The 15,579-nt window shown below is 41.1% G+C and overlaps 2 protein-coding genes across 3 annotated transcripts; one reads left to right on the top strand and one right to left on the bottom strand.

The window, feature by feature from the left end:
* The first annotated feature begins 1,218 nt into the window (after nt 1–1,218).
* Nucleotides 1,219–4,290, top strand: LOC128728317 (uncharacterized). Its single transcript, XM_053821937.1, has 5 exons — nt 1,219–1,363; nt 1,435–3,483; nt 3,563–3,747; nt 3,808–4,083; nt 4,192–4,290. The coding sequence occupies exons 1-5, from the start codon at nt 1,219–1,221 to the stop codon at nt 4,288–4,290; spliced, it is 2,754 nt and encodes a 917-aa protein (XP_053677912.1).
* On the bottom strand, nt 3,802–13,608 carry LOC128729234 (probable phosphorylase b kinase regulatory subunit alpha). 2 transcript variants are annotated; one of them, XM_053822897.1, is made up of 11 exons: nt 13,480–13,608; nt 12,193–13,308; nt 11,787–12,110; nt 11,117–11,264; nt 8,043–8,207; nt 7,795–7,962; nt 7,633–7,728; nt 7,480–7,590; nt 7,246–7,419; nt 6,296–6,507; nt 3,802–6,208 (listed from the first exon to the last, which is right to left on the bottom strand). In XM_053822897.1, exons 1-11 carry the CDS (start codon nt 13,606–13,608, stop codon nt 5,168–5,170), a joined length of 3,684 nt encoding a protein of 1,227 aa, XP_053678872.1. In that variant the 3' UTR covers nt 3,802–5,167. The 2 variants fall into 2 exon arrangements, with proteins under 2 accessions (XP_053678872.1, XP_053678871.1); XM_053822896.1 differs by having other exon boundaries at nt 7,480–7,728.
* Nucleotides 13,609–15,579: the final 1,971 nt, after the last annotated feature.

Raw genomic sequence — 15,579 nt, 5'->3', positions numbered from 1 at the left:
ACTGATGTCTGCCACTGACTACGCGGTATTCAACATCCCCTCCAAAATATGACTAGCACGACTCGCACCCTACACTTATTGTCGTGTTTTTATGCTCGTTCGTTCATTTGACACTTCTGACCATGCTGTATATAAGTATTTTAAAAAGAATACAAATTTGGTAAAATGCAAAACAACGAGTACAGCAAAATAGGAAAAAATTATTATTTATTAAAGCATCTTAAAGCACCCTCAGAAAACGCTTACACGCAATTTGCAAGCACGAGCTATTCGCGTACAGCATCCCTGCTGGATGTCAAGCATTCTAGCCATGTTTTATCTCGCATGCTGTAAAGTTCTTTAACATCTCTTTACATTGTGGTAAAACACGCGCAAACAACAATGATATAAATTATTAAAAAACACTCTTAAAACTCAAGCAAGCATCAGCGTTTTACTATTAACGCTGTTTTTATTAACTTCTATATTGTATTTTGCAGTACATTTGTGTTACAAAAAAGATTAAAAATACTGAAGTGCAGGTGCACAACTTGGCACAAGCAAACTAAAAGAAAGCAATTTCTTATTTAAAAATTGTTACTCGAACTTTATATTTACAATGTACTCACAAATTTATGTATTGAACGTGAACCTAACGTGAATCTAACGGTTTTCGATTTGACAGTAAAATAATTTTAAATCTAATTGTCATATACGGTGGCTGACGGTAGAGAGTGATGTATGTAGGTGCGCGCGCGCGGTTGTTTTTGGATGCTGTTAAGTTTGGCTCGTCTGTTATATTCTTTTTATAAGGATAATAACTTAAGGTGTTTCTTCCTTGGATTTAATGTTTCAAAGAACTAGGCAGTTATCAGGCGTTTGCGTTTTCTTTTAAACTATCCGCATATCAGTGTCAAATACAGTAACTTAAGTTTATTCGCTATAGGCAATAAGAAGTAGAAGAAGAAGAAGAAGCTTGCATGTGAACTTAGTTTACTCGCGGAGCTGTATATGTCGTGCTGTGTATAACTAGCAATATTCTTGGCCATGTAAGACGCTAAATGCGTTTGGGGATTAACTTCGTTTCTGAAACGAATTTACCTTAGCGTGTTAGAGGGGTGACAACAAGCACTGGTTCCTGAACAGCGCAAAGGAAACATTAGCGTACAGGCGGATTGCAAAGACAGTCCGTCCTGAAAAAGCCGGCCAGCCGGAACGAACGCGCCAACGGCAAACGGTATGGGAGACCTCTTTGCATTGCTACACGATATCACCAACATCGTTGTCGAGATGGAGTTTTGCGAAGATTTCAACAAACTGCAGCTTATTCTTAATAACACCAATCAATACGTGCGTTCCTTCGATAAGATTGTCTTCGATAGCGGTAGGAATCCTAAGTGGTTTGTTATTTTGTGCTACGGTTAATTCGAATTTCTTATTTGATTCTCTACGCAGGTAATGAGCCCTATATTATTGAAATAGTTGCTCGTCTACTAAAATACTTACGTATCCAAAACTATCTGGATGGAGACAATAAAGTAAACAAGCAATATGAGAAAAAACTGCGCCGAATCACAATGTACATGCTACTAAATACGGATGTCTGTTTCCGCTATGACTTGGAGCAGGACTCACGTGTGAACCATCTGCTGAATAGCCTACCGCAACTAACGAAGTGCCTTCTGTTCAACTGTATCTGGGGACTCGATCTGGACCGCTTCCTGTACGAAATGCTCCGCTACGCTCCACTTTGGTTTTCCATGCAGTTCCTAGACCAAGCCATCGTTAGCCTGAAGTATGCCAAACCGTACGAGGTACTAGAACGCGTCGAGTCAATGGTATGTGCCATCTACTTCGCAATCTGCCGAACTGACTGCGACTGGCGCAAGATCGATCGGAATCGTTTCGTCGACCAGCAACGTACGCTTGGGCGTATGTTTGATTTTATCGCGGAAATGTTGAGCTTTTTTAATACCCAGGATATTGCCAAGTTCGAAGGCTGGTCCAAGCTACGCAAACACCGATACGTCGGCTTCGTTCTGAAACACATGTTCAGCATGACTATGGCTTGTCTAGATATGTACTTCCGCAAACCTGCCATTACCGTTGATCCCGACATGGCTGTGTACGAGTTGATGGATGATCGGCACGTCTCCAAGCCAGCTATGAGGCAGTACTCGCAAGCGACAGACACCGCCCTACTCAAAATTAACCACTGGTTGTTGAACACGCTCGAGACATGCCTCAAACCCGTGACAGTATTTTGCTTGTGCTACTGGACCGAGATCGACCTGTTTAAAGAGGGTGAGGAGACGCTCACGCTGAACCAGGTGATCGGTGAATCGGCTTACCGTCTGTATGAAGAATTGAAATCGCACAAGCACTTCCGGCACAGTATCACACATCATCTGCCACAGTTTGCCCAGCGACCCAAGACGTTGGCTGATAAGGCAGCTAAAATGCCTCTAGGCATGCTATTGATGCGTATCGACGGTGCACAGTCTGAGGACGAACGTCTTGTCTACCTGAACGAGTTCGTTAGCCGAGCAGGACTAGTGTTCGATAACGCAGAATGCTTGGATACAATTAAGCAGCATATGCGACAGCTTAGAGGAGATCACGTTCGGTCAATGATCGAGTTCGACACACGTGAGCCCATAGACGACGACAACGAATCGATGGATGACGATGAGATCTCTGATGTGCGCATTAAGTTGCGCGAACTGATCATGGGCTGCGTGGACGTATTGCCACCGAAAGACTTCTTTAACATTTTCACATTTGCCGTCGAAACTTTTGGATTGGACTTCTGTCACTTTCAGCAACCGGACATGATACCATCCATGATTCAATTAATAAATCGTCTACAAGATACGTCTGCTCAGCCCGACGCTGATGGACCACCGAATGTGCAGAAACTGCTCTTTCAAGCCCCATCTGTATTTTTCTCTCGACTGATACGATCCTTGTACGACACCAGTGGTAGAAGCAGTCAGGATAAGTACGTTAACACAATCGTATCTATCATCTTGGAGTACAAATCTGTCTCAAAGTTGTATCTACGCGAACACCTTGAAACACTACTAGTACGGGACTTCGATATCTGTCGCTCTCTGGCCTTGCGTCGACTAGTGCAGCAATTATACGAGGTGCAGCTTTTCGAGCCACACGAATATATTGAACAATTTGTGTTAAAAGGTCTAGTGGAAGCATACACCAAAAAGGAGCGACCAGCTCTCTACGAGTTGCTAACGCTCTTCGGTATCGTTTACCCATCATATGCGGCCATCGAAACGACGGACCAAGACGCCATCATCAAAAAACAGCAACTACTGAAAGCTGCAGTGCTTTGTTTGAGCGATATTGCGTGCGGAATGCGCTTTACAGCTTTACCGGACGACGACGATAGCAACATTGAGCCGGGTAAGACGAAACTCGTCACGATGGCGCTTCAGCAGTTGGTAGCGGTGCTGCAGAAATTGCAGCTAATAATATCCAACGAAGGTATTTTGATTGGTACAAAATGGTTGATTTCAGTTTTACTTACTCTAAGCTTGCCTTATATGCCTTTCTCCTCTTCTAGATAAGCAACGAATGTTATTAAAAATCGAGCAAGAAATGCCTCGCAGTATACAGTACTACTTTAGGAAGCACATTCGTATGATTCCGTTGTCGAATGAGGATCACGAGTCGTTCGCAGCCTTTATGTACAAAGGTGAACTATCTGCATCTTCGGATGACATGAAAATATCGGCATTTCTCTTACGGGTAAATTTCAATTCTATAGTTACTACTGCTGTATATTAACATTTTATTGCTCACATATAGGTATATCCCCAGTGTACGCAAACGGAAGCACTTTCCCTGGCTCAGGATGAGCTGCTACGGTCCCATATTCCGAAGGTGGTAGAATCCTTGCAATGCCACTTACCGGCAACAGGCAACGAAAGTGCATACATGCGGAGCTGCATGAGCAATTATATCCAATGTTTGATTCAAGTGTTGCTACCAGCCAAGTTCGAACATGACTGTGCCACCGAAACGCGTAACGGAGAAATTCGTCTCTTGGTTGATCAACTTTGTAAAATATTGGACAAAGCATATGTACGTTTAAGCGATGCGCTTGATGACGAGCTGGCTAAGCTCTTCTGTTATGTCAGGAACGCAGCCCCTGCAGTTGAGTTACATAACCTTGAACGTTTCGTGCTTCAGGCTAAGCCAGGGGACGGTAACGAGATGGATGAGATGGATACGAGCATGGATCCGGAACAGAAATGCGATTCGTTGGATGCTGCTATGTGCAAGAAATAGCGGAAATAGTCGAATATTTCCTTGTTTCAGCACTGTAAATGTATTACAAAGAAGTTGTCGCTACAGTTACGAACATTGTTGGCGTCGAAGTCATGTTCGGTAACGTGCGGATTCTCTTTTTGCTACTTTTTTTTTTCTTTATTTAACACAGTCATTCTTTGGTACCAATTCTGTAACAGAGTGCAAGCCGTTTATAAATAAAATATGCTCAAATCTTTTGCAATAAGATTATTCTGCTCAATGGCGATATTCCGATTATTTTACATCTCATTTCCCTCATTGTAATTAGCCCGGGCACCTACGCTTAGGTACGCGATGTTACATGTTGTTGCTCTGCACGAAGAGGGTATCACATAATCGAAGTAAGCAGTTATAACAGTCGTAAGATATTCATCGAAAAGCCTACTAAAGGATGGATATTTTCTGGATGGTCTCAACGAACAAGAAAACAATAGATTGAATTATATTTTTTTATTTTGAGAGCAAAGGATAATGCTTTTGGTTACTATGCACCAGCCATTCTGCATTGATTAAAACATATCGCTTAAACCATTATGTCAACGTAACACGCCTGATGTACCAAAAAGCTACTTTCTAGTCGTTAATTACAAATCGCATCTGCTACATTTTCAGAAGAAAAAAACAATTAGAGTCCTTCTAATCGAGCTAAACCTTCAAGTTCTATATGCAATGTGGTTAAGTAACACAGAAATACATAAGTGGATGACGCTAACGGGATAAATAATTATTCCCTTGATGGGTTTCTTGCAACAATTAATTAGCCTCAGCTTTAATCAGTGTTATTTAAGCGTTGGCCGATTTTTATGATATCGATTCTTATCCTTGTTTGGATTCGCTGGTTTAAACATCGACCCCCTTAAGAAATCGTACAATCCATATCGCCGTGTTTCGGCAGCTCGAGTACTGAAGCGACCGATCGTGCCATATATGTCATTGTACCGTAGCTACCACTTGGGGCACTGTCGTACAGATGCTGGCAAATATAGGCAGCCCCTCCGCAAAGCAAAAGACCAGCAGTGGTTGTCTCGCGAATGTCCTTATTCTTTGCACAGCACAGCATCGCATCCCCATGGCCCTTACGCTGATCCTCAAGGAACAGCTGGTTTGCTTTGTGCACCAAATGCTCTACGTAGATGATGTCACCAATCGAGGCAAGGATGTTGTGCTCGGTTACGAGCGTCAGCACCATCAACGCCTCGACGACCAGTTGCCGATACTCTGGCTGCGGGATCGTGTTTAATGCGGTCTCGACCTCAAGCGCAAACTTGAGCTCGTTTGGAGTCATTTCCTGCGTGAGGCTCTGTGGAAGGATGCGCCCCTCGATAGCTAAGCCTGTGCAGCGCTCCAAAACCGTCCAGACGCGTGGATAAAAGTCACGTGGCACGCGATTGAGTGCTCCGTCAAGTCGACGACGACGCAGCCATTGACCCTGCCGATCATCAATCAGGGAACCCTCGGTGCTCTCCGGTTCGCCAATGCCAATTTGGCTTTTCTTGCTCACCCTGCTTGATTTGCAGCTCACAATGGAGATGTTGCCACGAGCAACACTGTTGATGGCAAACTCTTTGCCGCTGAGAATGTGGTGCAGCAAATTTTTCATTTCGAACGGTGACAGATTGAGTAGATGTTCGGAGGCTTGCTCGCCGTCGCAGTTGAGCGTTCGCGACAGCTCCTTCGCCATCACCTGGATGATGAGACCAACACGCAGACGCAGCATTTCATGAAACAGCTGCGGCTCGGTGCGTATAAACATCGCCAGATAGACGAGCAACTCCTGGGATAACATTGCCGTACTCTCGTCGTCACCGTATGCTTCGTGGATCACAGAGCGTAGTTCCATCTCGGGCAGTGGAGCTGTGATCGTGTGCTCGCTGTTTGGTGGCATGCCAACGGTTACCTGTTTGAAGTTTTACAATAACATAGAGCATAGAGCAGAAAGAATATTAATGGACCTATATTAGGCACCTCTATCGGCTGCATTTACCTGTTTTTGTCTGACAAGTAAATCAGTGACTGCCTTTGCCAGGTCCTCGACACGCTTTCCCAGCATACCGGCTGTATGACGCACCAGACCCCACATCTTCTGCTGACAGGCCTTTTCATACAGGCCCTTCAACAGGCCACGCACCGTCACGACCCTGCCTTCCTCCAACATGCCTTGGGAAGGGGAATCTTCATTAACACCACCCGTCAACTCTGTCAACCATATGCGACGAACCGATCGATGTTCCGTACGATGCAGAATGTGAATTTTCCGCACAGGCGGTCCCGTACAGTGTGCACGTGGTTGCAGCATAAGCAGGTTAAGCCAAGCAGCAGATGCAGACAGATAGAAAAATCGAGCAAGCAGCTCGATCAGATTGTTTCGAGCCAAGTCCAAGATTCGCAGGAGCACACGATACATAATAGCAGGCAAATGCATTGAAATAACACGCAAACGGAAGGGCGACGGTACAAGCGTGACACAAAACACAAGAGGCAGGATAGGATATCGAGCGACGAACACGCGAAAAATGTAAAGTAGTATAAAGGAAAAAAATCAATCAATACAGTATAAAAGTGTTACAATGAGGGGAAAGTCAATTCTGTTGAATCCCAATTAATTTTCCCAATCTAATTATTGATTGCATTCATTAGATTGTACAAGACTATTGTTTAAAGAAATGAAGAACAACATAAAAACACAACGATGCACAATGGCGTGATACATTGTACCGGAAAACTTCGGTGATTACGAAATTCCATAGGAAATCTCTTTCAAATATATGTAGAACGTAGGACATATTTTTGGCACTAATTCAAGTGTTTGAGTACAAGCATGAAACAAGCACTGGGTAGAAATTAATGGTTATAACAATTCCCTTGATAAAAACATATTCTTTTCAAGCATACGGCATATTTAGTATCATCAACAGAAGAGCACGTAGCACCTACCGGTATTAAAATCAAGTCCCTGTGTATCCACAAGATGCTGTAGAATATCGCCTTGTTCCTCGAGGCTTTCTGTTTCCCGCAGCATGGCAATCAACTCTTCCACTTCAGTGTTTTCGAAATTCGTCTCCGTTGTAGGACGGTGTCTCGGCAGAGGTTGAATATGTATCTTTGGCACTGGGATAATGGAAATTCAGATATAATTCGATCACAAATCCTCCCTCGACAGTCACTTACTTGCTGCAGTTGCCGAGGTTTGAATGTGCAGTTTTTTGCCGTCGTCATCTAGTGAAACACGTTCACCGTAACGAGGTTGCACTTGGGTATTAGGAGACGGGTCGCGTGATGCTGGCGAACCGCCCGCAGTAGCACCGCTACCTCCAGCAGCACTAGTTCCAATAGTTGTCTGATTTGGCTCGAGCCACTGAGGTGTGACGTGAGACAGACGTCGCTCGGTAACATTACCCTCCATGCCAAGAGTTTCCGCTGTAACGAATTAATGAAGATGACCATTGATCAAATGATTCAACTGCAGAGTGAATTACAACTCACAGTCAACGTTGATCGAGCGTGTCTTCTTGATGGCACCCTTCACGGACATACGACGGCGAAGGTTCTTCGGTCGAAGTCCAGAAGAGCGAATTGACGTAGTTGAAGCGCGGTGACTAAAGGATCGCAACAGATGCTCATCTAAATACGCTTGCACAGCTGGGTTCAGCTCTGTGAAATGCCAAAGTAATTAATTTTTATATTTTTAATGGCAACAAATGATTATAAACAATGCAAGCTTGTTAACTTACTATCGGGATAGCCATCCTCCTGACTACCTAAAAAGCTAAGGTCCGTAATGGCGGAAGTGTTGATGAAATCGCCCAAGTTACCAAGAATTACGCGAGTACCACTGATATAGCCAGATTTCAATTTTTTCATCGTCTGGATCATAGCTAGTGGAACTTTGTTATTATCTTTACGAGAGCAGCATATAGATTACATTAGAAGAAAAAGAAAAAGAAAGAAATAAATTAAAACAAAAACTGTGAGAACATGAGCCACTTTTTTTTCAACAGCTTGGAGATCAAGCTAAATTCAAAATCAAAAATAAATAAAAATTATTAAGAACATGCAGGCGAGGACATCGGATTAGATTGGACAAGAGGATTGCAGTTAAGTGAACACTTTTGCGAGACAATTGGGATGCTACGCTCACAATGAACCTCACACTATGTTGAGAAGCAGTTGATATAATAAAGATATAATATGGTACATAATACACGATCCTTAATAATGTTGTTTTTAAGTACTCAAAAAAAATTATACGAGCAAAGATATTAAAATACAATTTACACGAATGAATGATCATCACTTCCTTTTTGTTCCTATTTTCAGCATAAAAATGTGCATTCAATGTCAATTAAATTCAACAAAATACCTAGGTTATGCTTGCGTTGGACAATCGTGCTAAAACATTATAAAACCAGACGTATTTTTTATCTGGTATAAATCATCTTTGAGTATTACATTCTTACTCACAATCTGTTTTAAAGAGAGTATTTTTTATCTTCATCCGTGCCATTTTTTATCTTACCTAACCCTTTATTATATATCCCATGCATGAATAAAGCATCGTGACAAATCCAAATGTTCAGTATATGTTCAGTATATGACCAGCATTCATCGGACAACACTAACCGAACTTATGGAACAACGAACCCCAAACGATACGAGCATATTTGGCGGATGATGTACAAATAATGGTGATGTCAACGATGTCTCTATGTTTCTATAATTAGTTCCTGGTATACTTCATTTCTTAAATATGCTATGATGTTGGTGGCCAGCCACAGCAAATAAAACAGTGGACGCGTATTCGCACATATCCGCCAATATGCGATGCTGTGTTGCAGATACTACCAATAACAAAGTGGCAGAATATACTATGAATATGAATGATAAAATTAAACATGAAATCGAAATGGTAACATTTTAAATTGATTATGAATGTTCTATCAGCTTCACCCTCCTTGTTAACTGAACACCCCAAAGAATCTGAATCTGGAGGTTCTGCGTTTGGACGCATGTTTGTGTTTTGTACTAATAGCTAGTCCCAAGGAATGAATAAACCCAAATTGAATGTATGGAACGATTACTGTGTTTGGATTTGCATCATCTTAGGAACGTGATGCCGATAGCAAGGTATTTTGTCGTATATGAGTGCCGTAGTGATGGAACTGTTTGTTGGTGTATTCAATTTTGTTTTGGATTGATTTTAAGAAACAATGTATAATTACCTAGGAGCCAATGGGTGGCCATCAGTGTGATCGTAGGTCGACCGAGCAGATGGCGCCAGCTATAGCTAAGGAACGCTAAAATGTCGGTGAAATTGCTCGCCAGCAGGGCGGGATCGCGCGATGTATAGTACTCGTCATGATCAAATATCTACCGCCACCCCGTCCCCATACGATTCACAGCAAGCCATTACAAGTTGGTACGGGTAATAAGGTGGGGATGTTGTTGAAAAAGCCAGGAGCCAAGGAGTGCGATGGATATGATGGGAGTAACATGTTGCGGTTGATGTTGTGTGGCGCGGCGGATGTGCGATCGTATGAGGTGGCACGTGTGTAGATGAGAACCACCACCGGTCGTCGACATAGTTATCGTTGTTGGCGTTGGAAACAATTTGCGAACAAATCAATGGGATTTGTATGATGTGACGCGCCCAAATTCATCAAACATGGCCAATGACCGTCGAAATACAAATTGTTTTAAACAAAAAAAATTGTAGGACGATACGGCAGGGATAGGAAATACAGAAAGAGAAAGAGAAAAATTGAAATTTGCCAATTATTTGATAGTGAAATAATAATTTGAAGATGAAAAGAATTTTACAATTATAGCCCTATTTTAGCCCCATTTAATTTGTTCACTCAATATAAACGCATACCGCACTAAAAATGATATGCCCTAAACGTGAACAATAAAGGAGTATCGAAACGGTTGACATCCTGGATTCCACGTAAAAATTTAGGAGCGAATCGCTTCTTACTTTCCAATTATTTTAAGGCACTGCTCCAAATGAGTTTTGTTTTTTTTGCTGCTGTGTGGTGATGTGTACAAAGAAATACATTTGATAGAAAAAACACTAATGTTCACTGATGAACAAAAAGGAGAGAGATTTTAAAAAAAGCTGTTGCAAAAAAAAATCTTTCTGCTAGCTTCACTGAAGAACTATGCATCAACATGACAAAAGACTTAACCGGATTGTTCGACTAGATACGTTCAAATATTTTTATACAATGCCTCAGCACGTTACTATCGCATTGAACACACCTAGAACTGTTAAACTTGGTTTATTGCATTGCAATCAATGCCGTTAAGTAAGACATTTTAGTGTTAAGATAGAACTATAAAAGGAACACAATTTAGAAACAAAACCAAACTCGTAAAGTTAATAACTAAAGAATATACAAAATATAAGAAAATAAATCAAACAAACGTTAAAAGATGGTACAACACTACCGTTGCAAAGCTCAATGGAGAATGCTGGGTTTATTCTACCGTGTGATAAGGGACGGTTTAGGACAATTATTCATCGATAAACGTGGCCTGATCTTCAAATACACAAAAGGTATTACATAAAACAGAGATTTCAATTCGATGAGTCAGATCTCTGCTATTAAGAGGAGAAGGAAAGGGGTTGGATCATTGAGAAAAAAAAACAATCTACTATGTACAGGAGGTTAGCTAAAAAAGAGTAATGCGAAGGAACTTTGTGCAAATTGGGGTGTTCTACTGAAGGGACTATGATGGGGATCTGAGTAGTGGAGCGATTGGTGGGAAATAGTAGAGCGAAAGAAACAGAGGGAAATTGACCGACCTAGATGTACAGTTTTCAGCACCAATGTGAGCAGAGGGCGGCCAAGCAGGTTCTGCCAAGCTGATTTCAGGAAGTTAATCTCTCCCTTCAGCAAGTCAATCATGAGCTCGTTGTCCGATGCAATATAGAATCGGTTCACGTCGGAGAACTGTTGGAATGCAAGTGGTAGGTAGTGGTTGAAAGGAAGATATACGCAGAAAAGTTGCTGTTTCATTAAAAACAAATATGTATACGAAATCAAAATAATTCGCCTTAATTTTTTTGCGAAACCAAAGATGCGTAAGTGTATAAATATATACATTGAAAAAGTTTAAAAAACATCACGTGGAATCTTTAACAGTGTTTCAAAAAACCCTTCAATGCATAGCATTTGAATGAAAGTCATTTAAGGCTGAAGGCTTTGGCAAAATATTTCGACGTGGTCAATACGGTTCGACGTGTAGTAGAATAGATGTTTTGTCTAAACATACAGCTTACAACGTGGGCTGTACAGTGAAACATTATGTTTCCTTGTAGATTAATTGTGTAAATCAGCAAGGATATCTCTCTACGGCTGTCGTCTCAGACGACCTAAAAAGATAACAGCAACAACACTCGCAACGAATAGTCAGAAGACCCAACGAATACGCTGATTCTTTCGACCTACGTTTGAACCCAAGATTCTTCATACCTGCGGTGTGAATGCGAAGATGCGATCTTTCAGTGAATACAGCTTGCTTGTGCTGAGTATTCCAACGTCGCGAGATTTGCGACCTGATAAGCCAAGTTTTTTGTTTCGTCCAAGGTACGTATACAGATGACTAAGTACTCTGGCAGGCTGTACTTCAATCGGGGCGACATCTGCGATAGTTTGAACATGTATCCCGTGCTCAGCCAACTTGTCACGAATGTCGTTGTCCTCGGCGAGAATGACCACCTGCACAACTACGTCTGGTTTTTTCTGTGCACCAAGGCGCCGGTTTAGCGGATCCAGTTCTCCAACTGCAAGAAAGCCCTTTTCCAGATTTAATGACAAATTAGAAATAAGTTTAAATAGAATTTATGAATAAAATAAAAAACAAAATATTGATAACTACCTCCTGTAACAGTTTACCAAGTATATAGAGTGATTGACCCCAAAGAAACGGACAGCGTCCGACGACTACTCGTTGCTGGCTACCGGGAGCCTGATACTCAGCAGCAACCGCTTTGTCCGGTACAGCGTATAATTCCGGTATCAGCTTCATGCCCTCCTCTGTTTTGACAAGAATATCTTCCAACTTTTGCGAGTATTCAGCGACGGCTTGTTTGTCGTTTTGAAACGCCTTGTTCAGAATGAGGTAGCAGAAGAACAAGGGCCATTCGCACTCTATCTTCTCAAACATACGTAACTCCCAGCGCTCATAGTATAACCGCGTGTTGTCTTCCTTGGGAGTCTTATAACCGTCACGCAGGAATCGTTTGCAACCATATCTTCCCTGAAGCCGTGTTATAATTGCCTCCTGGGTTGTTTCGATGAGTTGAGGATCATCGCAGGCAAATGCAGGAAACCCGACAACCGATAGCAAGCCTGCATCCAGCTCTTTACTGTTGGATTCACGAGGCAGCATTGACTGTAACACAGCTTGGCACTTATGCGCCTCATCCGCCAGCACGTGTATCACGGAACCGGAGCCACCGCGGGCACCGAACAAATCTAGCTCATTCATGGCTTCGAGCGCTGCTTTCGCCATACCGATCGAGCTAGCATTGAGCTCTGGCTGACCATGGTTCGATTTATCTCCTCGTTCCCATATACCGTAGTCCGGGATGCAATAGGCAGACTCGATGTAGAACACAAGGTTCTGAATAAACGCGACTTCGTCGAGCGAGAATACAATCTGTAGTCCAGAAGCTGTCATCTGAGCCAGAATAAGCAGATACAACGAAATGGCATCGATTTGCAAGTGGCCCCATTCACTGTCGCCAACCACGATTTGCCCGTTTCGACTCGAATACTTCGCGTGCAACGAATCCAGCGGATTTTGCGATATTTTGAAGCGTTCTACCTTTTCCTTCTGATTCATCATAGCCATCAGCAGACCGCGCATGAGTTTCACACAACACTGCTCTAACTCATACGCCTTAGCACGGTCTTCGTCCTGATCAGCTATTTTTTTGTATGCCATTGAGAGACCCCAAACTGCCAGTATGCAGTACACGTTATCGCGAATCTGAGCACATGAGCAGCAATGCCGCGTGATAGAGTAGGGAGAATTCAAACAATTATTCATCGTTAAACGTAACAATAGCAGTGGTGTAGTAATTTGATTAAGGTCCAATCAATTGAGCAGTTAATCGATCCTCTTTCACAGAAGATGACTTTGCAATAGAATCATACTTACCCAAGCGTGTTGAGTTTGTGGGCTAGCTGGAAATAACCCAGTAACTGGTTGCTGATGGCGCATGATTAAGCGATGCACTATCCGCTGATAGTAATCGAGGCGTACCCCGGAATTGCTTCGGCTACGCATTTTGTTGAGACTGCTGCAATAATTATCTTAAAAGAAGATTTTTCCCAACGCCGGTTGATTGCTACTGCGCAGATTCTGCCGGCAAACGATGGTAAATGATTATTTTTACTATTATCTTGCTATTACCTACGTAAAACATCAAACCAAAATAATCAATTCGCAGTGGTTACCTTCGATTTTCTCTAGTGTCGGTCACTTCAGCTTGACTTAATTTCCCGTCACCACACCTCAGCAAAAGTTGATTGGCTGTTAATTGTTTGAATTCTAGTTTGATAGAGTTTTCCTTTGCAAATTGTACGCTTTTATCGAGTAAAAATACACTAATTCTTTCGAACCCGAGCGAGTGAGTGAAATTTTCACCCGTTCTCGTCGAGATTCGTGGTCGTCAGAAGGCGAGAATGTCACTTGAATGTCAATTCAATCACTTTCTACTTTTACGAGGATTCTTTGCGGTGAAGTTGTGCGAAAATGACTTTATTGTATTTAGCCACTATCAGAAACACAAACGCAGTCGGGGATGAGTAATCAAAACATTAAAACAAATTTATTAACATAATTCTCGAAGGACCAGGATGAATAATGAACATATTTATGTTGTTTATTTTCACTCCCTGTCACATTGATATGATAGTGTGAGTGAATATGTTCCGTAATTTTGGGATCAACTTTGACCTTCACGTTTTCTATGTTTTTGACGTTTATTACACGACTTTTATTTTGAAATTCCGTTGTTGCTAGGAATCAGCATAGATTGGCAATGTGTACAGTTATACAGCTGAGAGATGGTCTATGCAAACATATTGTATAAAATTAAAATAAAGAATTTATCGCATTAACATCCAATGCAATTAGTGTAACTCAAATAATTTTCAAATTATCATAATACACACTCTAGCATGGTAAAATGAATATTTTGTCTTTTTAAAATTTGAAATAATCACCACACTAAGAATAAATTTATCGTTGGATATAATATGTTTCTTTGATTTAATTTAAAAGAAATAACAATATGTTTTGCTTATTTCGTAATAGTTGTTAGTTCATTAAATCAAACAATGCATATACTCACATAGACTCGCTCGATTGAACGAGTATTTGACTAAAAACGCCTTTTTATTTCCGTTGAATATTTTACTTATAGAATTATTTAGACCGTGTTTTAATCTATTTTATCAACCGTTTGTACGGGGTGGTCTGCAAGTGCAAGAAATTCCTATGGTATTGATGTATATTTCCTTGCCATCAGTTCTTCGTCACCTTACATTCGGATGGGTCTTATTGTCTGTTTGAATCTACATCATGCATAATGTGTTTAACTTTAAAGAAAACTTATGATTCATTTTTCCTGTGTTAAATAATCATTTTAATCACAACAACAACAACATGAATAATAAGGACGATAAACTAGCATCATTAACAGTAACAAAAAAAAAACAATATATGTTTGAACAAAGTTCGAGAAAAACATAAAATTTAGCATTCTAGCACACAAATTATTAACACCTATTTCAAAGTTGCTAAATTGATCTCACTTTTTTCAACGTAGAAACACGTAATAGTTTTCTGGTTTCTTAAACATTTGTGATGACTCATACAAAAATAACTTGATTTCAATACCAAGTACCCATTCCCTATAACCTAACATTACACATTTATTGGTTAATTAACACGCTTAGACTAAATAACATCCTTTGGATGCTTGTGTTAAGAAATAAATCGAAAAACAATTTTAAAATATAACAGGATATCACTTAAACACTTACACTTTTTGTTAACTGCTGAACGAAAAGAGTACACATGAATGCTTTTTCACCTATTGCAGCAACTCGAACATGGTTAATAAGTTGAGCTAATTGCTTAATTCAGTACAACCAGAAATTAGGTTATTGTACTTTTTTGTCCTAGGAGCAGATTGTATATGTTTTAAATTAAACAGAATATGATACGCTAATTTTGTTTTCTTCGTTTAAA

Source organism: Anopheles nili, chromosome X (genome assembly GCF_943737925.1).
Source record: "Anopheles nili chromosome X, idAnoNiliSN_F5_01, whole genome shotgun sequence".
Taxonomy (NCBI): Eukaryota; Metazoa; Arthropoda; class Insecta; order Diptera; family Culicidae; genus Anopheles; species Anopheles nili.
This window is presented reverse-complemented; position numbering and strand designations above follow the sequence as displayed.

What these genes read in the sequence shown, in the direction of transcription:
- LOC128728317 (XM_053821937.1), top strand. Translation starts at nt 1,219, where the DNA reads ATGGGAGACCTCTTTGCATTGCTACACGATATCACCAACATCGTTGTC. An exon ending in GCTAATAATATCCAACGAAG is followed by an intron (nt 3,484 to 3,562) that starts GTATTTTGATTG and finishes CTCCTCTTCTAG; the next exon opens with ATAAGCAACGAATGTTATTA. An exon ending in AAATATTGGACAAAGCATAT is followed by an intron (nt 4,084 to 4,191) that starts GTACGTTTAAGC and finishes TTCGTGCTTCAG; the next exon opens with GCTAAGCCAGGGGACGGTAA.
- LOC128729234 (XM_053822896.1), bottom strand. Translation starts at nt 13,608, where the DNA reads ATGCGTAGCCGAAGCAATTCCGGGGTACGCCTCGATTACTATCAGCGG. An exon ending in GCTGAAAACTGTACATCTAG is followed by an intron (nt 8,208 to 11,116) that starts GTCGGTCAATTT and finishes GCTCTCGTAAAG; the next exon opens with ATAATAACAAAGTTCCACTA. An exon ending in GGAGGATGGCTATCCCGATA is followed by an intron (nt 7,963 to 8,042) that starts GTAAGTTAACAA and finishes GGCATTTCACAG; the next exon opens with AGCTGAACCCAGCTGTGCAA.